The following is a 26,051-nucleotide window of genomic DNA, read 5'->3' as shown; positions in this document are numbered from 1 at the left end:
TCCCACCGCCGACATCCCGACGGCGGGCTGACGCCGTAACGTAGGAGGCATTACTTTCGGAGCAGCCCTCGCTCTCCCCGCCGGGCTGAGGAAGGCGACGCCGGCCCGAAGCTCCGCCTTCAGCTCCGGCGCGAAGCTCCGCGGGGCAGGGGTCAGGGCAAGGGGCGGGCCGGGCTCCGCCGCCGCGTTCCTCGCCGCTTCTTTCCCTTTATAGGAAAAGTATGCGCGGGGCACGGGGGGGGCTGCCCTGAGTCACTGGGGGCTGCGGCTCCCGCCCACGCCCGGGGGCCCCGCGCTGTGCCGTGCCGTGCCTGGTGCTGCCGGAGCGCCGCGCGGAACCGCCCGTCCCGTCCCGTCCCTTCCCGCAGCCCCTCGGCGCGCCGCCATGACGGGCAGGTAAGGCGGGAGGTCCTGCGGGGCCGCACCCCGTGTGGGAAGGGCCGGGAGGGCGGCTCCTCAGCGTGGACAAGAACAAAACGTAAAGATAAAAAGTGCCCGACCTGCATTAGATTGCCTTTAGAAATCAGTATGGATACTTAAAGCGGTGAAGCGGCCGGGAGGGTAAAAGCTGAGGTGCTGGAGGGAGGAGAGGCTGCTGATGGGAGGTGCTGCGGTGCTTTGATGCTTCGATGCTTCGATGGTTTGCTTTATATTAAAAGAAGTGATGTCATAGTGCATTAAAGGTGCTTATCACTCTAAAATTTAAAAGGTCTGCAAAGCCACACAACTTGAAGGATGTTTTCGTTCTTCTGTTTCATCTTCATTTTCATTCTTTATTCCCTTTATTTCTCTGCTCTGTAAAGCAGAGGTGAGTTAAGTACAAATGCTTGGAGAAGAGAAGGCTGTGGGGAGACCTCATTGTGGCCTTCCACTACTTGAAGGGAGTGTATAAACGGGTTGGAATGGCTGTTTGTGAGGGTGGATGGTGATAGGACAAGAGGGAATGGTGTTAAACTGAGACAGGGGAGGTTTAGGTTGGATATTAGGAGGAAGTTTTTCAGCCAGAGGGTGGTGAGGCACTGGCACAGGTTGCCCAAGGAGGCTGTGGATGCCCCATCCCTGCAGGCATTCAAGGCCAGGCTGGATGTGGCTCTGGGCAGCCTGGTCTGCTGGTTGGTGACCTGCACACAGCAGGGGGTTGGGACTGGATGAGCACTGTGCTCCTTTGCAACCCAGGCCGTTCTGTGATTCTATGAAATGCAGTCTGAAGAACTGCAGATTGCTTTGGAGCTCAGGGGCCTGAAGGACAACAAAGTGCAGGTTGAATTGGAGGTTGTGGGTTACTCAGTTCTGGTTGTGGGATGATGACGTCCCACTCTCTGCCTGTTCTGGGTCCGAGGCAGCCCTCTTGCTTTTGCTTGGTGGACATGGAGGATCTCTGCTGGTTAACACTCACCTAATACTTGTGAAATCGTCACTTCTCTTGCTTATTTCCTCCTACAGCTTACCAATGGAACATATTTCACTATGATGCTACAAAACTCCTTTTAAAATTATTTACAAAAGAATAATAAGAAAATGATAATAAAACACAAAGCGGTTTTCATGGTGGTGCTGATCAGACAACACAGCCGCATCCATCGCCCTCCACTCCTTTTGTTCTTTTAAACACTGCCTTCTCTATTCTCAGTACTTCAATTCTTTTCAGTGTTGCATGGGCCCTGCTCAGCTCCCCAGCAGGGTTGTGCAGTGCTGCCTGCCCCAAGCCCTCCTCAGCTGCTGCTCTGCAGGCAGTGCTGTGCTCGGTGCCCCGGTGTGTGCCTCACCCATGCGGAAAGCAGTGCTGTGGGGTGCAGCAGCCATGGGGCAACCTGTCCACCTGAGAGCTGGGTGAGATGCTGTGTGAGGCTGGGTCAGCAGTGTTCTGTTGCTTTGATCTGAGAGTCTCCTTCAGTGGCACGCATTGATAACATGAAGGCTTGAGACTTAACACGGCTCCATCATCAAGTCTGGCTGAGCACTAATTGCTGCTATGACCTCCAAGTGTGCTGCCTTCAGCAGGTGATTAATTAGCAGTGGGATGCAGGAGAGAGATTCTCCAGCCTTCGGGGCTGCAGCAGAATGGCAGGCAAAGCATGAGGAACAGCGCTGGAGCAGAACTGCCTGCATCCTGCTGGAGCTCTCCTGGAACGCCAAGGGAACTCCCCTCAGGAAGGTGACTCACTGGATGTCCTGCCAGGGCTCCCTGACCGCCTCCCTGCTCTGCCATGGGGTGCCATGGCTGGCCTGCGCCTGCAGGGCCTGGCAGCCTCAGGGCTGTACTGGCGGCGGCAGGGCAGGGCAGGCACGGCGGCCAGGGCCCAAGGGTAGGTGTGCGGTGTGTGGGGCCTGGGGGCACAGCTGGGGGTGTCGGGGCGGGAACTGTCTGTGCACAGCAAGACAGGATGAAGCTGGTTCTATTTCCAAGCAGATTACGAAGGAGAGGACTTTCCTGGTGGGGAAGCTTTCGGTTTTTAACAATAGCAGGAAAGAAGCGGTGGAGAACCTTTCCGTGTGGAAGCTAGATTGTTTAGAGCCAGCAGCAGCTCAGCTCTGGTTAGTGCTGGAGTGCTTCGGTGCCGTGGGGACAGAGGAAAAGTAAAATGCAGTCATTCAAAGCACTGAGGCTCAGTAACCTGTTGGTACTGTGAGTATCAGGCTTCTTGATTTTAGCATTTGTCTGTCAGAAACTGAAGCTCCTGGCATGGCTGCTGCATGGGATCGCTCACCTGGCAGGCAGAGCTGCTCCAGTCTGCCCAGGCAGCTACAGGGCTTGGCTTGAGGGTTTCTTTTCCTGTGTTTCTAATTAAAATTGTAATTGTTACAGTTTTCATTGGTTAACTTTGGACAGGAGAGCAATTAGCAGAAATCAGCTCAGTTAAGAATTGCATCTCAGCTCTGAGGTCTGCGTGGTGGCGAGAGCAGCGAGCATGCAGCAGAGCTGTCCTTGTGGCAGCCAGGAGCTGTGGATTTCAGTCTTGTTTCAGACCCAGGTGTGGTGCAATTGGTTTGGCCGCTCAGTGTGAGCCCTGCATCCCTCCATAGAGCCTTGCTCATCACCGTGCTTTCTGCTTAGCCTACAGCCATTGGTTAGTGGTTAAATGTTAGGTTTTTCTGGCATAGTGTTGTGGGTATGAGTGTATGGAAGGGTGATGGGAGGACAGAGGAAGGAGTGTGAATGCCATTGAGGGGATATGGGGCTGTGAAGGAGTACAGGAGGGACTGGTGACAGAGAAGTCAGCACTGAAGGAGCAAAGAAACACAGCTCTTCAGCAGGAAAGCAGCGCAGACTGATGATGGGAAGGGTGAGGAGATCGATGCTCGTAGTCCTCTCACCTCAGCAATGTGTGATTTGTGTTCAGCTGTCTGTTTTGTTATAGCTGTCAGAGCCTTCCAAAAGAAGGTGAAGGTGCAGTGTTGTTTGTTTCCTTGATTCGCAATCAGGTTTCATTTTTTTCTTCTTTGTTTTGTTACCAACGTGTATTTTTCAAGCCTTGATGATGGTGGTGATAATTATTTAAACCTACTACTGTGGGTTTGGGCACACTAGCAGCTCTGGGGAAGGCTGCCCTTCATTGTGCAAATGGTGGCAATCCAAAGCAGCACCGCTGGTGGCAGCTGATGAACACAGTTGGAAGCAGTCAGTTTTAGCAGTGCTGGTAAACAACCATCACCACAGGCTCCTTGGAGATAGTGGAAGTGAAGAAGAGGAACGCAGACCATGTGCATTGGAAGCCATTTATCAGGTGCACGTTGTGGGCAAAGTGCTGCATGCCTGATAGTAGAGGGGTGGTGTTGCTGCCTCGCGGATGCGACCTGTTAAACACAGCCACTGCTTCGTGGTGCTGCCCTGAGCTGAGCGAACCTCTGTCTTCTACAAAGAGCAGAGGGTTGTGGCTGGTAGGCCAAGGAGAGGTGAGAAGCTGTAAAGGTTTGTCCCCGCGTTGTGACCGTAAGTTGCTTTTCTGTGTTGTTCTTCTTTTTGCTTTTTGCTCGGCAGTAAATTGCAAGGAAGAAGTGGGGATTTTATTGAGGATTTGGGTACTCAGGAAGAAAGGCCACAGTGCTACTAAGCTCACAGCCAGCCAGCTAAAAAACATCTCAACAGGAGTGAACTGGAATCATAGAATGCTAGAATGTTTTGGGTTGGAAGAGACCTTTAAGATCACCTCGTTCCAGCCCCCTGCTACAGGCAGGGACGTCTGCCTGTAGTCCAGGTTGCTGAATGGGAATATAATGTGAGGAGAAGGAGAAATTCTGCAGATTAAACTGTGCTCGTAGCCTTATTGAATGCATAACAGATCACGTTTCTTTTTTCTCCAACGTTTTGTGGCAGGTTTGGTAAAATCACTTGATGTTTTAATCAACATTAAGAGCTTAAAGCCACAAATGCTCAACCATGCCGCAGGGGTGGGAAGCAGCCCCTCTCCTTGGCTGCTGATATTTCTATCCTGAGGTCTATGGCACAGCCAAGTGGTGATGGCTTTCTCTGGGTTTGACTTTAAACTACGCAGTGCATGTGTGTCTGTGCACATTCTGAATGACTACATAAATGTTATTGCATTGAGATGTCCTCTGCGTACATGAGAATCTATTGGTAGGTCAGTGAGTGGAAAGCTCCTTTCTAGGATTCCTTAGTGTAGGTTTGTTCTGTCTTCTGAGTTTGGATGATGCCCTGTGCTCTTGTACCTCAAAATGCTGCCTTCAGGTTTCTTTGCTGTAATACCTGTGAGGTTTTCGGTTATCTCCACATTAAAGCAACTCCTCATTCAGCACTGATGGAGATCTGCCAGGCTGGACGGGGCTCTGAGCACCTGGTGGAGCTGTGGTTTCCCCTCCCTGGGGGGGGAGTAGAACTGGATGGCCTTTAGACATCCCTTCCAATTCTAAGGATTCTGTGATCATTCTGCTGGAAGTTGTGCCTTGTGAGCGTTCACAGCGTGTTCTGTTGGGTTTGCACCAGGATGTTGAGCTGGTCATGTTCCCGTGGCCTTTCCTGTCTTTGTGTCACTGACATATTGTTAAAACAGAGGAGGATTTTGTGTCTTGCTTCATTGCAGAAGAACTGGTGAGCACATAGAGTGCCAGAAACGTTCCATGCTGGAGGCTGTCCTTCTGCTGTGTGGTACAGCATCTTGCTGCTCTGGGGGCTGTGTGTGACACTGAGCTGTTGAAGCAGGTCCAGAAATGGGCCATGAAGATGATCAGAGGGCTGGAGCACCTCCCCTGTAAGGACAGGCTGAGAGAGCTGGGGCTCTTCAGCCTGGAGAGGAGAAAGCTGCAGGTGGACCTGATAGCGGCCCTTCAGGACCTGAATGGGGGAGCTGGGGAGGGGCTTTTAATAAGGGCAGGTGGTGACAGGATGAGGGGAAATGGCTTAAACTGGAAGAGGGTAGATTTAGACTAGATATTGGGAAGAAGTTCTTTCCTGTGAGGGTGGTGAGACACTGGAACAGGTTGCCCAGTGAGGCTGTGGATGCCCCCTCCCTGGGAGCACTCCAGGCCAGGCTGGATGGGGCTGTGAGCAACCTGGGCTATGGGAGGTGTCCTTGCCTACAGCAGGGGTTGGAACCAGGAGATCTGAAAGGTCCTTCCAACCCAAAGCATCCTATGATTCTATGGTCAATTGAGTGGATGCATCACAGCAAGAAGCTGAGACTCTTTCCACATCGTAGTTTTTCCCTCCCTGTTTGGACATGACATACAGGATTTTAAAACTGCATTCTATTGCCATATGGAGAACTTAGATTACCATGATGGCAAGTGTGGAAATGTTGTGGAAGCAGTTAGGTTAATTCCCATTCTAGGAGAAAAAGGGGAAATAGCCCTTTGAGTGATCTGTGAATGTGACTTTGTGGGTTTATTTCAGCCTCGCTTTCTGAGGAAGTGAAGCCAGGCCAGGCAGGATGGCTCCTTTCATTTTGTACCTTTTCAATTCTTCAACAGTTTCAACTAATTTGTCAGGAAGGCACAGGCTTTGTATGTAATTATATCCCAAGGTGTCTTGTGCACATCAGCTACCAGGTAGATGGGGGGAAGCCCATTGACTGCCATGGTCAGGGGGAGGCTGTGGTGGAAGATCGGTGCTTATACGTTGGGAAATCCTGGGAGTGCACATCCTGAGACCAGAAATCCTGAGAAGTAGGGATTAATCAGGTTTGCTGCTCTCAGAACTTTATTTTGAATGGTGGGGATTTGATATGGGCTTGAGCAGGATGACATAATGGGGTGGAAGACTGGCGAAGCAGCCAAAAGTGCGTGACAGAGAGGTCTGCTACAGGAGTTAGCTCTGCTGCAGTGCTGCTGCCTACCCAGCTGAGTTGCAGGAGCATTATTTCCAACTGACGTCAGTGCTGAATTGCCTCAGTCATTGGTGGTTTGTGTGTGTGTGTAAAAGGGAGTTTAAAGCACTGGAAATTTTGTGTTCATAGATGTTGGAGGAGCTTGGATGGTGCGAGTGTATTCCTGATTTGCTTATGGCAGTGCTGATGTCCTCCCTCCTGTCTTTATTGCAGTAATATGTCTGATGCTCTCGCGAATGCAGTGTGTGAGCGCTGCCAGACCCGCTTTGATCCCGCGGAGAGGATTGTGAACAGCAATGGGGAGCTGTACCACGAGAACTGCTTCGTCTGTGCTCAGTGTTTTCGCCAGTTCCCGGATGGACTTTTTTATGAGGTGAGGTTGCATGCTGTGTATGAGAGAAAAGAAACGTCTTTGCTAAAAGGCAAAGAATGAGGTGAAAATTATGACAGAAATACAAACTTCCATCTTTCTTGCATGTTTAATTTCTAGGCCTTAGGAGGGACTTGCAGCTTGGTTTCTTTTTTCCTTTTTTTCTTCCTCTTACCTACTTCTGTTCATCAACAAAACTGTGTTTGCTTTCTGGGTGAGAGGCATTTCAAAAAAGAAAGCACAAATGTATCTTAATATTTCATTAGGCTTAAGTGATAATTTGCCTTTATTTTTAGGTATTTTGTACCAGACTTTCTCAACTGAAGTTGGCAAACCCATACAAAGCAAGTTTAAATCTTTTCACAGGTTGTATGCAAGCATTGCTTTTGAATAGTACATTATTTTAAACATGCTGCATTCTTAGTTTTTTAGTCCTTTGTAGGAGGAATAATTCTAAATACACAAGTTTAAAAAAAATAAATTATAGGGAAAGAAACTCTGGGCACCCCAAGATTTTTGTTGTCTAGTAGGAGCTTTGCTATTGATTTAATTTTTTGCAAAGCAAATTCACTATGAGCCTGAAGCCATATTTGGATGTTGCTTTGAGAAAATCTCTGGGAGCTTAAAAACAGGTCAGAATTGAGACTAGAACTGAAAACCTTATCTGGTCTTCACCAGTTCATTTTTTCAAGTGGAAAATGCTAAACTGTAAGAACTGATCACCATTCAGTTATTCATGATGGCTCATTCTCTCTTTTCAGTTTGAAGGTCGGAAGTACTGTGAGCATGACTTTCAGATGCTCTTTGCTCCTTGCTGTGGGGAATGTGGTAAGATGTACAAATACACATCTGTACACACTGTTAGGGGCAAGTGGCCCTTCTTTTGGCAGTGTTGGCCCTGTAGCATTTACATCCATTGAGACACCACAGGTTCATAGAATTATAGAATGGCTTGGGTTGGAAGGGACCTCAAGGATCATCAGGCTCCTACGCCCCGCTTCAGACAGGGCCACCAACCTCCATATCTAACACTAGACCAGGCTGTTACTCCCACCACTGAGTGCTGTCCAGCCCTGGGCTGAATCTGGGGTCATTTGAAGGAGCAGGAAAACTGGAGAGAAACAAAGGATGTAATCAGCGGTGATTTGGGGCATCCTGGTGATGGGAAGAGGGTTTGTTTTTTTTCCACCAAAGTTATAAAGTAGTTGTTCTTGTGAGGCTAAAGGCTAAAGGGCAGAATTATCAAGGGCTGTAGATGCTTAATAAAACTGTTTTCTGCATGGATCTCAAGGTATTGCTTTCCTTTTGTAGGTGAGTTCATCATTGGGCGTGTTATCAAAGCAATGAACAATAACTGGCACCCAGAATGTTTCCGTTGTGAGCTCTGTGATGTGGCACTTGCTGACCTGGGTTTTGTGAAGAATGCTGGCAGGTAAGATGGAGCAGGAGCTCTGGAAATTTTGTCAGTATGTTGTTGATGTGGTAGTGAGATGCTGAGAGTGCTCCATTGGTCATTTATTGGGAGGTGAAGCTTGTAGAGGTACAGAGAAAGCTTTAAGGGATGTGGGATGGGGAATTAAATGAAGAACAGTGTTCTTTGTTCAATGGAATGTGTAGGAAGCAGAAACTCAAATGTTAGTAGCTAGTGGAAGGGTACTGAAAAGAAAGGGATTATAGGCAAGAGGCCAGATAGCAGGTGAGAAGAGGGATTGTGTGATGCTGGGTAGGCTGTTTATCAGGTAATTTCTGACAAACAATTCTGAAGCAATTCAAAACGTAGCAAAAGGCCAAGAGAACAAGGTGAGGATTACACCAAAACATGTGCAGCATAAGATTTCCCAAGTCTTCAAAAACCATTCAATTTATATAAAGAAATATAAAATCAAGTCCTAAGGTAGATTAATGCATTTAATTAAGAAGTAAGAAACTAAAAACCTGAAACTTGTACAAAAGGATATCATAAGAAAATAAACCCATCTGACTGTTAGTACATAGTGTTGTACAGTTCATAGTTAATTTCAGGCTTTCATATCTTGAGCAAAGCTTAGTAGTTTCCTGGGGTTTACATTTTCACTACCTGAAGGGTGAGGAAGGAAAGGTTACATGTTTGTACCCTGTCCAGCAGGGAGATTCTTCCACTCCCTTTTCTGTTCAGTCCTGCACACAATTTCTGTGTCTTGTTTTTTTGAGCTGGGTGTAATAAATTTGACTTGTGTCACCTTAGCTTGTTAGAATCTGTGCTGTCGTCACAGCACCTAGGAGAATTCCTGGGTCTTTTCAGGAAAGCAGCTAGGATTGAAACAATTCAAGCATGAAAAAGAATTTTAAATGGAAAGTATAAGAAAGGAATGTGTGTGCCTGTGTGTCTGGACGTTCCACGTTTATTTCACCTGTCGTGTGGTTTCCTATAACATTTACCTCTTCTGCACAGGAGCTTTCTGCTAGCAAATGCTGTTGGAAACTGTTGTGTTCATTTTCCATTTTCTCACTGAACCTGATCTTGCTAGGTCTGCCTCTCATTCTCAGATGTATTCCACTGGATATGATTTGTATCAGTAAGGATAGTTAAGGTAATCCCTGCTTTATCTGTAGCAAATAAATAGTCTGGCTAGGTAAACTGCCAAAATGAAAGAGTTGTAAAACACCTTAAAGATGAGATTCTCTTCTGGGCAAAGGGAACATCAATAAAATAAATACCCTGGAGGTGATTAAGAGATGTGTGGATGTGGCACTAGAGGACTTGGTTGGACTGATGGCACTTGGTAGGTCAGGTGAGTGGTTGGACTTGATCTTGAAAGTCTTTTCCATCCTAAATGATGCTATGATTTCTTTTTCTGCTTGCTTTTGTCCACCTTTACCAATTTTTAAGACAGAGGTTCATCGTTTTTTTGATTCAGTATGTAGTAAAGATGAATGCTGTATTCCTAAGCAGACCTTCTTTAGTTGAAGCACTATCAGGATGTCTGATGTTTGGCACGGAGCTACGTAACAGAGGCAGTACAGTAAACACTGTCTGGCCTCTGTCTGAAGCTTTGAGCTCATCTCCTGCTCTTAGCCCTTGGAAGCAGTTAAAAAATGGTCAGTACTCTCTTAATTGCATTCCTGCTTGGACGTGTTGCAGCATTTTGCTTTTTTATTTATTTATGTATTTTGCTATGGCTTAGTGCCAGTTTTCTGCCTACGGTGTGTAAACACTGAGCATGCAACTTGAACAGAACATACAGGCTGTGTGAGGAATGGATCTCTAGTGTTGGTGCAGTACGACATTTTAAAGTATGCTTATGCATTGTGCCTAGGAAAAGCCATTACTGAGTGCTTTGGGAATTAAATTATTTTGCAAAAAGAAGCTGTCTGTTTAACAGCCCACGTTCCCTCAGTTGTTCCTAAGTGCTCAGCCCTCAGTTTCACATCTTGGCAGTCAGTGCTTGCGGTTTCAGTAAGACAAGAGCACGTAATCAGAGGGGTTCCTGTTCATTTCAGTTCCAGGGAAATGACAGAACTTCCCTCTGCAGGAGTGAGCCCGGCTGTGGTCATGCACGTGGTCTTTCTGCATATCTGCTCTCCTCTGATTTTGGCGGCGCAGCCTTTTCACGTTGAAGCGGAGGCAGGAGTCACGTTCACAGCTCAGATTTCGCACTCAGCGAGCTTTCGTTGGTCTTCCCCTCGCACTGTGGTATCATCACCGTCCTCTTACCACAGAACAGGTTGCACAAAGCATCACGGAATTTCTCAGCTACAAAAAAATACATGACCGGGTCGAAGGCCCCGTTCAGGCTGGTGAGGCAGGAAGTGATGCGGTTATTGAGTGCTAGCAGGCGCTGCGTCTCGCAGGAAGCCTTGGTGCCGTTGTAATGGAGGATATAAATGTAGCGATTGACGTGATAAGGTACAAAACAAACCAGGAAGATCATCAGGACCATGATGATCATTTTGATAGCTTTTTCCTTCAGGTGTTTCTCTACTCTGTTCCCACTCTTCAGGCTTCTGATGATTAGTAAGTAGCAAGTCACCGTAGTGACAAACGGGAAGGTGAACGCAACCGCTAAGGACACAAGAGCGTGACGTGATGCCTTTTCTCTGTAGAGCTGCAGGCAGATGGTTGTGTTGTTCACTTCCACGGTCTGCACGCTGAGCAGCAGGGGTGCCATCGCAACCCCAACTATCAGCCACAGGAAGGCACACGCCAGATGGGCATAAAGGGGCCTGCGGAGCTTGATGGACTTCACGGGGTGCACGATGGCCAGGAACCGGTCGACGCTGATGCACATGAGGAAGTAGATACTGGCGTACATGTTGAGGTAAAAAAGGAAACCCGTGAGTCTGCATGGGATCTCGCCAAACGGCCAGTGGTTACCTGAAAAATGGTACACCAGCCGGGTGGGGAGGACCAGCACGAATGAGAGGTCAGCCACAGCAAGGTGCATCAGGAAAATGTTGGCGGGTGTGCCGGACTTCTGGTCCCGAATGAAGAGCCAAAGAGCCAGGGAGTTGCCAATAAAAGCCAGGATGAAGTCTAGGAAGTAGAAGGTGGCAAAAAGTACGTTCTCAAGGTGTGTCTCTTTGCCACATTGCTCTGAAGTTTCCAAAGGGAAGTTTGACTGATTTGAGCAATTGAAGAGCAGACTTGAGGGATCTGCCGGGCCTTTCATTTTTCACCACAGTTTTGAAGTATAAAAGAAAAACCTGAAAGAGTTGAGACAGTGTGTTATAGTTTAAAAAAAAAAACAAACAACCCTGGTTTTTGGAGAAAACACACATGGAAATCAGTGAGGTCTTGTGCTCACTAATACTGATATTTAATAGGACATGTCAGTCTGACTCTAAACATGTACATAAAAACTCTGCTCAGCTGACCAGCCCACTAATTCTCATTGAAGAGACACTATTAAAGAGACACCAGCTGGTTATGAGTTCGTCTCTAGTTTGTGCTGGGCTTAGTTGAGTAATAGTCATGCTCATTTATCAGGCAAATGGAAAAGTGGAAGCAGGTTCTGTATGTCTAGCTAGATGGTATTTGTTGTGTTTAATTTGAAAGGCTGGTTTAGGACTGAAGAGCTTTTCTGAACATGCACTTATTGTAAGGTGCCCACAACATTCTTGTTGGAGCAATAGAAAGCAGGTCAGGTATTGTTATTTTATTTACTTATTTATTTTAAAGCAAGATTCCTGAAAATCTTTTGAGAATTTTACTCTGAAATCCTGCATTTATGGCAAACCCATGCAGTACCAATACAGGGGAAAACCTTTCAGATGGGTAGCAGCATCTCATTTGAATAGCAGAAAAGCAATACACAGACTCAGAAAATATTGCTAGTAATACCCTTGCTGTCTTCTGTTGCCAAAGCACCATCCTTCCCTGCATCTCCTCCCATTGTAACTCTTCCCCCTGTAGCATATCCAGGAGCTTTTCCAAGTTGCAGCATATAATACTGTGCTTAGCTTTGGCAGCCTCTGCAGGGTCCTGAATAGCATCAACCAAAAGTGACTACATTTTGTGGGTGCTTACCCTGCCTTTGTATGCACTCCTCATCTGTCAGGGTCAGTGGTAGGGAAATGCAGACAGTCTGAGCTTCCAGTGCTGTCTCTGTTTCTTGGATTCCTCAGAGGTGTTGCAGTATCCACAGCAGTACCTCTATTGTACTAATTGATGATTACAGCACAGCATTCAATACATATTTAAAGAATAAGCAGCTAAGGAAGCTGAAAACTGTAGCTTCCTGTTTCTGTGTATCCTGTGTTCCTGTCTCAGTATCCTCAGGTCAGTGAGGCACCATCAAATACAACTGTGTTTGAAAAGCATTTGGAAAAAAAAGTGAAATAATGATAGCAAAAGACAAGAAGAATTTCCGTTTGGCTTGAGTGCCTGTTTGCTTTGCCTAGGGAAACAAGGAGGCATCTCTTGTTTCTCTGACACATTCTTCACCCATTAGAATGTTTTAAGATCAATCTGCTCCATTTTCCTCTACTGAGATTGAAATTTTAAGGTAGGGGCTGACACTGTTACACAACATTGTGAGTCTCGGGCAGAAGTTGCACTGCGTGCTGAGATCTTACATCAGTAGGCCGGTGGTCCAAGGCATGAAGCAAGGCATCCAGCTTCCAACAGAACTTAAAATTTGAGTATATTCACTGAAATGGCTGATTAATTACAGACCAATATACAGGAAATTTGTAAATGAAACTCCAAGGTAATTCCCATCTTTTGTTAGCTGTTGTCACTTTCAGGTGGACAGGAAACTGCGGTAGGTGAGGAATGAACATGCTGGGCCACTTCTGCTTACTGCATGGCTGGAGAGACCAGAGTCAGCAGAAGGGAGAACAAATTACATTTGGAAACAGGAATTTCTTTGTGTGGCCACAGAGGGGCCTTCTCACTCTATGCACTCCCTGAATACAATGTGTGTCTGTGGCACAAGAAAGACTAAGTTTGAGTGTGTGGGTAATCACTGTCTGCTGCCAGCTAGAGAGGACAGCACTTCAGAAGATGGCATTGCCAAAAGTGCATCTAGAATGTCCTTTTTTCTGAGGGGTATTTCATTCTCTATAAATACACGTGTTATCTTTTACTTTTGTTTTTTGTAGTTCCTGTTGCTTTCATGAACAAAAAGAAAACTCACTGTCGGGTTTTCTGTGTGAATTTCCTGGGGTTGCTGGAGAGCACGCAAGTTTGGGTTTTAGTCTTTATTATTCCCATATAAAATAAAGCCTACAAACCTTTTTGAACCCAAGAGTTTGGAGTTTCCATGTGATGAATGCTCAAATACTTGTCTTCCCTGGATGGAATTAGTTTAAATACGTATTTTTCTATTACACAGCAGTGAAGAAATGTGCTGAGACCATGCCTTTTCACGGGCTGTTAATTTACAGTGGTGCCTATCATCTTTGTTTAATTTTTATTTAATCTGCAAAAATGTAGTGGTCTTTATATGTTCACACTCCTGTCAGTGGTGAGTTATTGTCTGATGGTAAGTGCTCCTCTTTATGTGGTTACACCACTGAAAAAGCAGTTGGTACAGGACAGGACCAGCTGAAAAGGCTAAAGGGAGGGTGGCAGACAGGGATGTCTCTTCCCTTGATGACAGTGATTTAACTTCAGGAAGCAAAGCAGTAAGCCCTGCTTACAAACCAGATGCTTGAGAGTTAGCAGCTGATACACTGAGCTGATTTCCTATGGAGGATCTTTGGAATTCAGACCCAGCTGTCTGCCCATGCTAGATGTGGACTAGTCAAGGCATTTCAGTCAGCACTTTTGTCCTCAGTGATGTCAGCACTGACTCTGCCATTGATTTCTGTCTGGACATATTTTCACTGCAAGGTGCTGTGGGGTGGAGGAGAAGGGAGAACGTGGGTCTGTCTGTAAGCTCAAAATGTCAGTGACAAGAAGGGGATCCTTAGAGCAGATGATAAAATCAATCAGTTGTGTCTTGTTCAAGTGATTGCCTTCATGTGAGATCTGCTCTTACCTTATTCACTTGTTGGAGGAAGGGGAAGGAAGGCATCATTCATTGCCTGGTCAGAAACCAAATGAATAGAGGATCATAGACCCCTCAGAGCTGGAAGGGACCTTTGAAGGCCACGCAGTCCAACTGCCCGCAGTGCACAGGGACACCACAGCTGGATCAGGTTGCCCAGGGCCTGATCAGCCTGGACTTGAAAGTCTCCATGGATGGGGCACCCACCACATCTCTGGGCAGCCTGTGCCGGTGCCTCACCACCCTCACTGTGAAAGACTTTTTCCTTATACTCAACCTAAATCTGCCATTGTTGAGCTTGAGGCCATTTCCCCTTGTCCTGTCACCACAGACCCTGCTAAAGAGTCTGTCCCCTTCTTTCCTGTCGCTCCCCTTTAGATACTGACAGGCTGCCCTCAGCTCTCCCCCTGCCTTCTCTTCTCCATTTGCTCAGCCCCAGCTCTCTCAGCCTGTCCTGTAGGAGAGCTGTTCCATCCCATGGGGAACTGAGTCTCTTTCTAATTTTGCTTAGATTTTATGTTAGAAGGGAACTTTGATCAATTTTTGTATTTCTTTACAGTTCTGTTTGTTGACTGCGTGCAGCACTAAACTAGGTCAGAGGAAAAGCTGCTGTTTTGCTAGGGTTACGTGTTGAGGTTATGTCTGGAGCAGAGATGTTGTTGACAGAAAGCTGCAACCTTACAAAAATAACAGCTTTTGTAGCTATAGATTATGGAAAGCCCTTTCCTGCGTTTTATTTTGCATGTCTCTATCAATATAAGTAACTGATTCACTTTTTAGGCTTTTTCTTTCTTTCTGGTTTGTTAGCTTGCAAAAAAGGACGCTCGTAAATCCTACGAAACTTTTGTACTCATCTGTATTCATGCTGAGAGCAAACTTGAAACTTCCCCAGATGACCCAGAATGTGTAGTTCGAGCTAATGTATATAGTGTAGCACAAGAGGCTTTCACTCCACAAACAGAAAACTTATTTGGCAGTCTGTCTCACCGCCCAATAATTTCCTCTTGGATTGCACTCCTGGTGCTGTATGAATATTTCTCGATGTGCGTATTGCTGAGCAGAGTGCTGGTGTGGAGGGAGCCATTATCCCACCCCCCGGGGCTGAGCTGGAAGGGGGATGTCAGCACTCATTAGAAATGCATGCACACTGCCCATGTTTTATGTCCCTGTTTCTGTTCTGCTCAGAAACAAACAGATAACACTCCCTGGGGCTGTCGGTGCAGGGTTACGCTATCAGTTATCCTTATTAATAATGCAAAAATTAATAAATAAAAAAATAACTCAACGTAAATTCGTTACCTGGCTAATTTGAAGGCTTTGTTACGATGCTCACTGCAGATAAATTCAAGGTGTATGTTGAAATTTGTGATGGATTTCAGGAAATGACTTCTTGCTCAGCTGGAAGAATTTTGGTTTGGGAATATGCTAGTCTGGGGGTTGTATTTCTGGTTGTAGGGTCCTGTCTCCAGTCTTTCTCTGCAAGTGTTTTTCCTTAGAAGTAGCCCACTTCTAACTGATGCTGTTCCCTGACGATCACTCCTGCTGAGCCTCCCACCCCTCAGCTCAAGCACTGGTTTCCTATAAGCACCAGAGTGGTGTCAGAGCGATGGGCAAGCAGCAGTCAGCTTTCCTGCCAAAAGGATGGATGTTAAGGACTTAAGTGTGAAAAGTGTGGTGTTTTGATCTTCAAAATGTGCTGCTTTTTCTTAGTTTCAGACATTTCTGTTATGCTCATGATCCCAGTTTGTGCATTTTTCCGCCTTGCTGACAACAGCTAAAACTCACAGCGCTAGGAAAGCTCCTTTGCTACCCTGCTACAGAAATTTGTCTCTTACCTCTTTAGAGTGCAGTCCTATGGGTGGAGAGTTGGTTCCTTTTAGGGAAGATCTCAGGAAACTCCTTCTACTGATGGCAGCAAACCAAAACGAAGCAGCTACGGCGAAACCAAGGAGCTGATCCAAAAAGAGAACACATTTGCAGGGCTGCTGAAGGTGGAGAAGGGTGCCCCTCTATATAGCGTCCTCTGGCTCTGATAGTGCCTTATCAGCTCAGGCACACAACAGAGCAGGACGCTCCTGCACTGAAGAGCATTCTTCATCCCAGCTGAGCCCTTGGCATGGGGCTTGCTGCTGCTGTTGCAGATATAAATGTGCTGTATGAATATTCCAGTGTTCGTGGTGCTCACTGAAGGCCGCTGCTGAACTCCCAGCCTTTCACACAGCCCTCTTGGAGTCCCCTGATTATTTTAGGAGGGTGGAGTGTAGCATTGTTTGGGGGAAGTCTGGTATTAATAGGCACAACAGGACATTTCAGAATGGGATAATTCCATAATGGTGGGAGTGCAGAGAGGGAGAGGGGCGGCTGCTATGGTAACAGCTGAGCCTGTCCAACACTTCCCTTTGCTTGCAATAGAGGAGGGTCTATGGGACGGCAGAGAGGGCCTGTGAATGGGGAGGGGTTGATAATGGTTTATCAGTGCAAGTGGCTGAAGGCATCTTATTCAGCTGAATGAGAGGGGTCTCTTTCAGGACGCTTGCTTCGGGGTCCCTCTGTCCTGCCCCATATAATTACTCTCCATTTGACGGTGCCGAATAAAATCGATGCCTTTATGCTGAGATGAGCACAGCTGCATGTTTCCTTATAATAGGGTCCTGTCTGCTTTTTCTGGATTCCGTCTGGGCAGACAGTAGTTCCAGCCCTGGAGAGAGGCTCTTGATGACGGGAGGACTCAGATATGGAGAGAATAATGACGATACTTAGCACTTAGGCGCCTGCCAACTGAGGGTCAGAAATGTTTTGAGGTCTCACAACAACATCTGTGTTGAATCCTTATCCCCATTTTACAGATCTAAGGGTGATTCATCCTATCAGAGTTTTGGAAGAGGTGATGAATCCGCTGCTGCGGCCGTAAAGCTGCCCTTTCCATTTGAACTTTCCCTTTCGTCTCCTGTCTGTTGAGAATGACCTGTAGATCTCAGCAAGTTTCACACAGCAATACACTGAAAGGAATCAAGTGGGATTCTGTTTTGTGTCAGATAAACCTGCAGAAGTGAATCCTCTTGTCAGTTTTGCTTTACCATAAGTTCTTTTCTTGCTGCTAGAGGGCTACATAAGGGAATTAAACTGAACAGTTTCTCCTCAGAGCTTCTGGATACCAGGATAAAACTTTTGGGTTCCTGCAGCCTTTATAGAAGTCCCTTTTATGCTCTTGCCCAGGCTTCGCTACCAGAAATTTGGCTTCTCTGCCTGCTGAGGGCAGTAATTTGTTCTAGAACAAGTGATAGAAACACAGTTGTATTTACCACATAAAATCACACGGCTCTTTGTTTTCCTTAACTGAGGACTAAAAGGAGTTAGGAGACAGAGGGGCTAGGATTCAAAAGGTTCTTGTTTATCTCTTCACTGCTGAAGATTAAGGAATCCCATTCAAGCAATGTTCTTTGGTTTAATTGTTCTTAATTCTCTCTGCTCTGCTTCCTCCCAACTCCCACTCCTGTAATGCCTCTGCCAAAGTTATTGATGGAGAGAAGGTGTGTAGGGGAACTGTGTAGGGCCTGAACTGGTGATTTAGCACCTGGGGAAGGGGTATGGCTGGCACAGGGAGCACAGGTGCCAGAGACCCTCATCACTAGCTCGGTGAGGCAGCTGTTTTCCTATGTGTGACAGTTGGTATTCCCAAGAATACTTTGCCTGGTATCACAGAGAACTTGTCAGAAGCAGTTTTGCTGCTTCGTGGTACAAACAGGGTGTTGCTGCCTTTCCATGCCCACATTTCAGAGAGGATTGGATCTAGGAGAACTGGAAAGGTGGAAGGTGAAAGCTGAAAGAGTGACAGGTGATGGTAGACATGGATCGTGTCTATAATATGGTACATCATGGAATCACAGAGTGGCTTGTGTTGGAAGGGACCTTAAAGCCCATCCAGTCCCAGTCCCTGCCAGGATCATGGACACTTCCCACTGTATCAGGTTGTCCATCCAACCTGAACACCTCCAGGGATGGGGCATCCACAGCTTCTCTGGGCAGCAGTGCCAGGGCCTCACTGCCCTCTGAGTAAAGGATTTCCTCCTAACATCTAGCCTAAATCTCCCCTTCTTAGTTTAAAACTGTTCCCCCTTGTCCTGTCACTGTCTGCCTGTGCTATAAATATAAACACAAATCAGGGAATGTTGGAGAAGGATTCCAGGAAATATAACTTGGTAGCTATACTATATACTCTTTTCTGTGCAACTGATGTTAAGGACAGGATGTTAAACTAAATAATGTTCAGTCTGACCTCAGAAGATTACATCAAATACACCTTGCATCATGCAGTGTGCATTTTTTTAGGAGAAAGAATTTCATCATGCTTTTCTTTCTTTTCTTTGTTTGACCAGGCACCTGTGCAGGCCGTGCCATAACCGTGAGAAAGCTAAGGGGCTGGGCAAGTACATCTGTCAGAAGTGCCACCTGATAATTGATGAGCAGCCTCTGATGTTCCGGAATGATTCCTACCATCCAGATCACTTCAATTGCACCCACTGTGGGTACGTGCTGGTATTCTAAACCCTGACAACAAAGAAGGAGGAATGGTTCAGTCAACAATGCAGTCCCTTGCAAGGCCTAAACCTTGCTGCCTTCACTTTCTTAAAAAAAAAACAACATTCTGTGATGAAAAATGGAAAGATGTTGGGAAAACCTAGAAGAACTGCAGTTTTATTTTGCTGTTCGCTGTTCTTCTCTGCTGGATTTGAATGACACCATTTTGTACTGAAAACAATAACAGTTACTTGTGAGAACTTACGTCAGGGGCCGTGTGCACATTGCAATAAAAGTGCTGTCCAAAGATTGCTGGTGCCAGACTATTCCAAATAGTTTCACTTTGCATTTCTGGATAGAGGGGAAAAGAAAGAGATGAGTTGTGGTGCTGTGTGTTGCCGTGCTGTACCTATCTGACCTGAGTTATTGTCTGAAAGGCCGTGTGACTGGAGCACAGCGTGGGTAACAGCACTGAGAAATAAGGTGCACTGAGAAACAAGTGTTGCTGCTGAGCACTCAGGAACAGTCCTTCAGCTGAGCTATCTCACTCAGAGATAACATGACGCTGTATAATTGCATGTAAGCACACCATAGATTTTTGCCAGAGCGTGTACCTGAGACATGATGACAAAATGAGAAAGCAATAATAGAAAAAAATAGTATATAACAACTGCATTTCACTAGCTTAGTTTAATGGCAGCGTGTGTAGCATGAATGTTGCCAAAATATGTTAACTGTCAAGTTTGGTCTTCCAAGGTTTCACCTCTGATGTTAAGGAGCTTCACGGGGTGTTCTGACTTCAGGAACACGTTTGTGTTTTCAGGAAGGAGTTGACTGCTGAGGCCCGGGAGCTGAAGGGAGAGCTGTACTGCCTGCCCTGCCATGACAAGATGGGAATCCCCATCTGTGGAGCCTGCCGCAGGCCCATTGAGGGCCGAGTGGTCAATGCCCTGGGAAAGCAATGGCATGTTGAGGTGAGGCCTTCCCAAATCTGAAACCTCCTTCAGGAGCTGCTCTGGAAGACAGAAAACTAATTGCTTGTGTTTCAGATTGACTTCATTTTATGAGTGGATGAGTGCTGCAGGTTTGTCAGGACTGCACTGCCAAGGTTCTTGTGGAATGTAGTTCACGTAATGGCGTTTACTTACGAATAAATTGAAATAATTGCTTACTAGGGTAGAAATATTCTTTCCACTCCTGGTTTGTAACTGTTAGAATTTCTAAAGTAGGCAGAACCAGTTCAGTTCTTGCCTTCTAAGCCTTTTCAGCTCAATTTTTCTGTAACTTTCAGCTAAGTTGTCACAGCATGCTCTAAAGTTTTATAGTGATTTATGGATTTGGTGATGTAAACCTCCTAGGGCTGAATGCAACAGGGATGCTGCTGCTCATCTGAGCTGCATTCATACCAACCACGTTTTATATTCCTATTTCTCTTCTTTGAGATAAGGAAAGCAATATTCCACGAGTCTTCTCAGCGTATTTACAACACAGTTACCCTTCCAGCAAGTGCTCTGTTTATCATTAATGTAATTCTTAATGGATTATTGTAACGTCCTGAACATTTCATCTTCTCACTGTCAAGGGTTTTCCTATCTAAGTTTTATTAAGGCATGAAGTCTCTTGTATTGAGCCATGATTTGCAGCCAGCGTAGCACCCAGGCAAGTTTTTCCCTGGTGATGGACAAGTCACACTGCTTGCCACTGAGTGTCTTCTTTCTTTTGCAGCATTTTGTTTGTGCCAAATGTGAGAAGCCATTCCTGGGGCACCGCCACTATGAGAAAAAAGGACTGGCTTACTGTGAAACTCATTATAACCAGGTAAATTCTGCCATCTGTGCTGTAGGTGCTTGCTCTGACTGCCAGATGCTTTCGTAGTCTCAATTTGTAGAGGCACCACAGTATTAAGAAATTAATGGGATTTAATTGGAAAAATAGGTTTTCTTGGTAGATGTGAAAAGTAATGCAGAGAACATGCTAGAAATGTCTCAGGGAGATCAATTTTTTATTATCCTTTTGAGATTAAAAGCACTGACCATGGGCAGCAGTAAAAATTCCTGTGATTTGTGTGGACTTTTGGTTACTTATTGGTTTCTGTTAGGCTAAGATAAATGTTATGCTGCTTAACCCGTAAAGAAAAGTGTGTTTCACAAGTCAAAGCAAATGTGTTTTTTCTATATTATGATAGTGAACAGCTACGAGTTTGGTGTTTTCTTCTGTCAGACAAATTAGTCTTTATCTCACAAGAAGTGTTGCTATTTTGAAAATAGCTCTAGGTTTTGTTTTGTTGTTTTGTCCTTTCGTTTTAGCATCAGGAGATATCTGTCTTTAGAGAATATGCTGATCCTGTCATACTCAAATGGCCACGTGTGCAAGATTTCAAGATCATACAACAGTGGTAGAGTGTATGACAACAACAACAAAGGCCTTGTAGTATTTAGTGGTATGAGATCCAAACGAAAAAGGGCTATTGGCAAGTGTATGAGAAGTTATTCAGAAGATTTAAATTGGTACATTTGGGGGCAACTGCAATATCTGGGAGTTCATTAACGTTAGGATTGAAGGTTCACACCAGCTGCGTGATGTGGGGAGTGTGAGCAGTCAGTGACACGAGTTCCTGTTCTTCCTTCTTTCACTGTGCAGCTCTTTGGAGATGTTTGCTACAACTGCAGCCACGTGATTGAGGGAGATGGTAAGATTTGTTCTCTTCTTATTTTGGGTCACTGTCCCTGTTCCGTTTGTTAGTGCAGCTGTTGCAGGCTCACAGTTGCAAGGCACCAGTGTTTCTTTTTCACATCTGGCCTCATTTGAATTTGGATACAAATCCGAATTCAAATAATCTGGCAGTTTCCTTTTATTTTGTGCTTTTGCAGTGGTATCAGCTCTTAACAAGGCCTGGTGTGTGAACTGCTTCTCCTGCTCCACCTGCAACATCAAGCTCACACTGAAGTAAGTCAGCATTTATGTCTGGACCATATTAAACCATATTTGCCCCTGAGGCAGAGTATCAGCTTGGGGAGTACTGTGAGCCAGCACCGCTGAGGGGCAACGTTCTGCTGATCCAGTGATTTGCAGTGCCGTCTCTCTGTGGGAGGGCTGATTTCACAACCAAAAGAGAGCTGGGACCCAACATTTTCTCTATCTTATTTTCCTCCTGTACACAAAGGAAGAATTTCTTCCCTGAGGAGGTTGGGTAAGAGGACAGCTGTACAGAAGGAAGGTTTTAAACTCTGAATAACTGCCTATACTGAAATTCCTGCAGCTTCCATTGCTCCTTAGTGTGGATGCACCCCTTGCTGGCAGTGCTTGCAATTACTTAGAGTAGCATAACATTTTCTTTTAAAATAGTTACCAAATATGTAGAAGAGGAACAGAAAACAAAGCAGTCCTACGTTTTTCTTTCTCAGGTTCAAATGGTTCAAACCCTTATCCTGCTTTGTTGGGTTGGCCCTAACGGCCTGGTATGTGAAAGCACATGAAAGCACAGACATTTCCATTCTAAGATAACATTATTATCCTAGGCTGTTATATACAAATGTATGGCAAAATCTTGCTTCTAACTAAGCTAGCAGTACTAAAAGCCCCAGTTCCCTGATTAAAATCTGATTTTTATACTGTCATTATCATTGAAGTGAGGCATTTTACACATGTAGTAGAAAGCAAGCAATTGCATTTCTAATTGCACACAGGCTTGATTTAATCAGACATACAGCTTGCAAATAGTGCTTTAATAGCCCACTATTGTTTGTGTTAAAGGAATAAGTTTGTGGAGTTTGACATGAAGCCTGTATGCAAGAAGTGCTATGAGAAATTCCCACTGGAGCTGAAGAAACGCCTGAAGAAGCTGTCAGAGCTGGCATCCAAGAAGGCACACCCCAAAGCCCTGGATTTAAATTCTGCTTAAGCAGGTCTGTCCATCTGTTGACTGCGCTCTTGCAGTCGCAAGGTGCTGCTCACAGCAGCTGCTGATTGAAAGAGAATTACTCAGAACAAGTGAAACCAAAGAGAAGTGGTACCTTGCCCTGCTTCTGGGAACGTGGCCTGCATCTTGACTCTCTTTTTCTCAAGCAACTGCCTATTAACACTTGCAGAAAGAGCAGTTTACAGGCTGGTTATTAATTTGCTAACATCTTATTTTTAAACTGTACAGCATCTTTCTTTCTTTCTTTCCTTAGTTGAACTGTACTTCTCTCTCCATTCCTCTATAGTCTAATGAATTTAGAAACACTAATTGAGTGCAGGGGTGGAAGAAACGTGTTGTTTGCTCTTTTTTGGTTTGAGTTTACTGGATAAGCTCAGAAGCCAATAGTTACAACACCTTAATTGCCTACTTGTCTGACTCAGAACCAATGTTAGGACTGCTGAAGAAGTTTACTTTGCTGTTTCTCTGCTCAGCAGTAAGATCGCAGTTGCCAAGGCCACGTCAGCCCCTTCTGGATGGTTGGGCTCCCTTTAGGGAGGTGCTGGCTGTGGAAAAGGATAAACCTTGTTAGAAACTGATGCCATGATTTCTCAATCTGTCCTCTATCCATCATGGATACAAGAGATTCTGGTGGTCAGCACAAAGCACATCCTATCCTTGGACAAAGCTGACACTTCTAGTTGTTTTGAATTATGGAACCCAGTTGATAATACAGTGTTAATTTAACTGATTCAGTTTCAAATCCAATCCTTCTTGCTTTGTTTGAAAGGTGAGAATACACTCTGAGGTCACTCTCCACAAAGCTTAAATACACCTAGAGATTTCTGTCATTTGTAGTTGATCACCAATGCTATCTTACAAAGAAAAATCAGTGAATGGTTTTCATAACATTCACTCAAATAAGAGGCACCCAACATCTTTCTTCTTAAGACCTGAATGTGTACTTAAAGAGAGGACCTCAGACCTGAATCTACACCTTTTAACATACAGTTTTGCTTGCAGATTTCCTTCTGCTCTGTAGTTTTTCCTCTCACTGATGCAGTTTTTCTCGTACAGCCCAAGGTGCCAAAAATATATTGGTTTTGATCATCCTTACTGTTTCTTCAGGGGCAATCTGAACTAATCTGAGCAGACTGAGAATGCCTTTCCATGAGTAGTTGGAGGCTGTATCTGCCCTTTTTGTGAGATGGACAGGATTGAAGGCACTGGAGGACTGCTGTCCCATGTGGGATTTAAGTCTACCAGAAAGTGTATAGCTGAGCAGATGAAGTGAATACAGCAGTTGGGCCTGAGGCAGCCCCCTGTTAGCAAGAAGTTAAAGCTTCCTCACTTTTTGCATATGTGAGAAACAACTGGGTTGGGTGATCTACCTTAAAATTGCCCTCACTGCCATTATGCTCTGCTCCAAAAGGGTCTGCACAAGGTAAAGCACTGGTAGCTGTTTGTGTGCTTGCTGTGCAGCCACTGCCCATGGAACTGCAGCAATGATCTCGTGGCAGCAGTGGGAAGTCATGGTTAACTGTGCAGATCAGAATCCCATGCACAAGACCATCTCTTAGATACTGGCTTTCCTGATTCGATTTTCCACCAGCTGCTTTATTATAGTCATAAGTTTCCATACGATTTTAACTGGGATAGTCCTTATCCACCCTACAGTGATGAGGGGATGGGCTTTAATCAGGTGGCAGAACTCTCCCAAGGCCTTCTGACCAGTGTGCACTGTGGATTACACTAACTGTGGCTTTTGTCACTGCTTTAGGAGAACACGTGCCTTGTCCCTGTTCTCTCACTAACCCATAGAGGTCTTTTAGTTGAGGACCCAAAGAACAGCACGTCTTTTAGTGCAGGAGGATGTGGGCACTGCAGAGATTTTTCCTATTCTTTGGCTGGTTCACAGAATGAAGCACAGAAACATTGATTTAGATACGTTACGCAGACTGATCTCAGCATAAAGCATGCAGGTCTGTTCCTGTCATCTTAGTCACAAACCACACCTCATGCCAAGTGTGAACAGCTGTGTGCAGAGCTTCTGGGAAGGTGCTGGGGAACACTGAGCTGTGTACCTACTAGTGAAAACAAAGAGTATGCAGCTAGCAGGCAATAGGAAATACTCTTTCTGTGGCCACTCTCAAGTTCAGCAATGGAAAATTCAGGCATATAGAAGCAGATGGAATTATTTATTCCTGCAAATAGAGAGTCTGTGCTTTCACTTTGTCTCATGCTAGAAATCAAGCAGACCTAGTAGGCTTCAGTAATCCAAGAGCAGCCAGTATCATCCTCTTTGTTAAGGTGTTCAGTTTGCATTCTGTCCTCAGAGCATTGCCCAAAAGGAGTGAAAAAACCATCATAGTCCCTGTTTTCTGTGAAGAACTGAGAGTGGTGATCTCTTAGCAGCTCTTAAATTGTGAAATGTTCAGACTGCTTTTCTTAGCCTACGATGGACAGATGTGCAGTGGTGAATGTTACGTACCTTTGGTGAGGCAGTGGAACTGAAGGAAAGAAAGGTCATTAGGAGTAGTTTGAACAGATGCATCTTCCCTCTACCTCTTTGGGTCCACTTCTAAAAAACTTTAAGCAGAAGATAATGCAGACTGAATTCAGAGTTGCCCTTAGTGCCTCTCATGAAGCCAAGGTCCTGGTCAGAAATAAGCTGCCTGCTTTTTTTCCATTGCTGCAAGCAGATAAATGGCCAAATTCATCCTAAGTATCAAACCTCTGGAGAGCAGAGATTTATACCAAGGTTGAATTTGGCTCAGAAGCCTACACTAACTAAAAGCTCATGTAATTACATGCATTTCTAGTTTACATTCCTATTTATACATACAGAATTACAATCACTAATATTCACTGACTGCACTTGAAAATATTTATGCTTTTAGAAACCACAGCATGTGAAGCTTGTTTGTATTAAAAGGGCATATTAATCACCTGCTGTCTTTCTTTATAACCTGCTCTCTTGGGTTTGCATCCTGGCCTTTATTTTTACACCAATCTGTGCAGTGTTAGCAAACATTCAACCTCCTGGGCAGAGAGTTCCTAGATGTGAGCTTTGTATCAGATGATGTGACTGACAGGTGATCAGATGGTGAAGGAGCAGATTGCACAGAGCTAATAAGTGCAGTTGCAGTAGTCTGTAAAGCAGTATTAAGTGCTGAGGACAGTAGAAGTTGGATGAAAGAATTAGCAGCAATTAGTCATGGTTCAGGCTTTGATGATAGGTGTGGACTCTGCACAGTGCAGAGCTCTCATTTGATCACACGTTGCTGGTGCTAACCTGACATGTGACTGTGGGTTGAAGTATTGTAATATTGTACCTGTTTGTATTCCTGTAATAAAGTTAATTGTACTGCTATATTTCAAATCTTTGCACACCAAAAAAAAAGAAAAAAGAATTTGTATATAGAAAACTTACATTTGCATTGCTGAGCAATGGGGCATTATGCATCCTGAGGAGCTCTGAGGACTGCCCAGGTCTGATCCACTGCTGTCTT

The 26,051-nt window shown here is 45.3% G+C and overlaps 2 protein-coding genes across 3 annotated transcripts; one reads left to right on the top strand and one right to left on the bottom strand.

The window, feature by feature from the left end:
* Nucleotides 1-332: 332 nt before the first annotated feature.
* On the top strand, nt 333-25,921 carry LIMS2 (LIM zinc finger domain containing 2). 2 transcript variants are annotated; one of them, XM_042821056.1, is made up of 10 exons: nt 333-396; nt 6,495-6,654; nt 7,413-7,479; nt 7,963-8,083; nt 18,500-18,649; nt 19,465-19,615; nt 20,367-20,459; nt 21,282-21,330; nt 21,512-21,587; nt 22,395-25,921. In XM_042821056.1, exons 1-10 carry the CDS (start codon nt 386-388, stop codon nt 22,540-22,542), a joined length of 1,026 nt encoding a protein of 341 aa, XP_042676990.1. In that variant the 5' UTR covers nt 333-385; the 3' UTR covers nt 22,543-25,921. The 2 variants fall into 2 exon arrangements, with proteins under 2 accessions (XP_042676990.1, XP_042676989.1); XM_042821055.1 differs by lacking the exon at nt 333-396 and adding an exon at nt 2,375-2,626.
* GPR17 (G protein-coupled receptor 17) lies at nt 8,552-16,423 on the bottom strand. The gene is made up of 2 exons (XM_042821057.1): nt 15,959-16,423; nt 8,552-11,334 (listed from the first exon to the last, which is right to left on the bottom strand). The coding sequence occupies exon 2, from the start codon at nt 11,298-11,300 to the stop codon at nt 10,269-10,271; it is 1,032 nt and encodes a 343-aa protein (XP_042676991.1). The 5' UTR covers nt 11,301-11,334; nt 15,959-16,423; the 3' UTR covers nt 8,552-10,268.
* Nucleotides 25,922-26,051: the final 130 nt, after the last annotated feature.

The sequence above is a fragment of the Centrocercus urophasianus genome, unplaced genomic scaffold, assembly GCF_019232065.1.
Source record: "Centrocercus urophasianus isolate 14NV4802_14NV808 unplaced genomic scaffold, USGS_Curo_1.0 seq_19, whole genome shotgun sequence".
NCBI classification, from domain to species: Eukaryota; Metazoa; Chordata; class Aves; order Galliformes; family Phasianidae; genus Centrocercus; species Centrocercus urophasianus.
The sequence above is the reverse complement of the archived record's forward strand: the minus strand, read 5'-3'. Positions and strand labels throughout refer to the sequence as shown.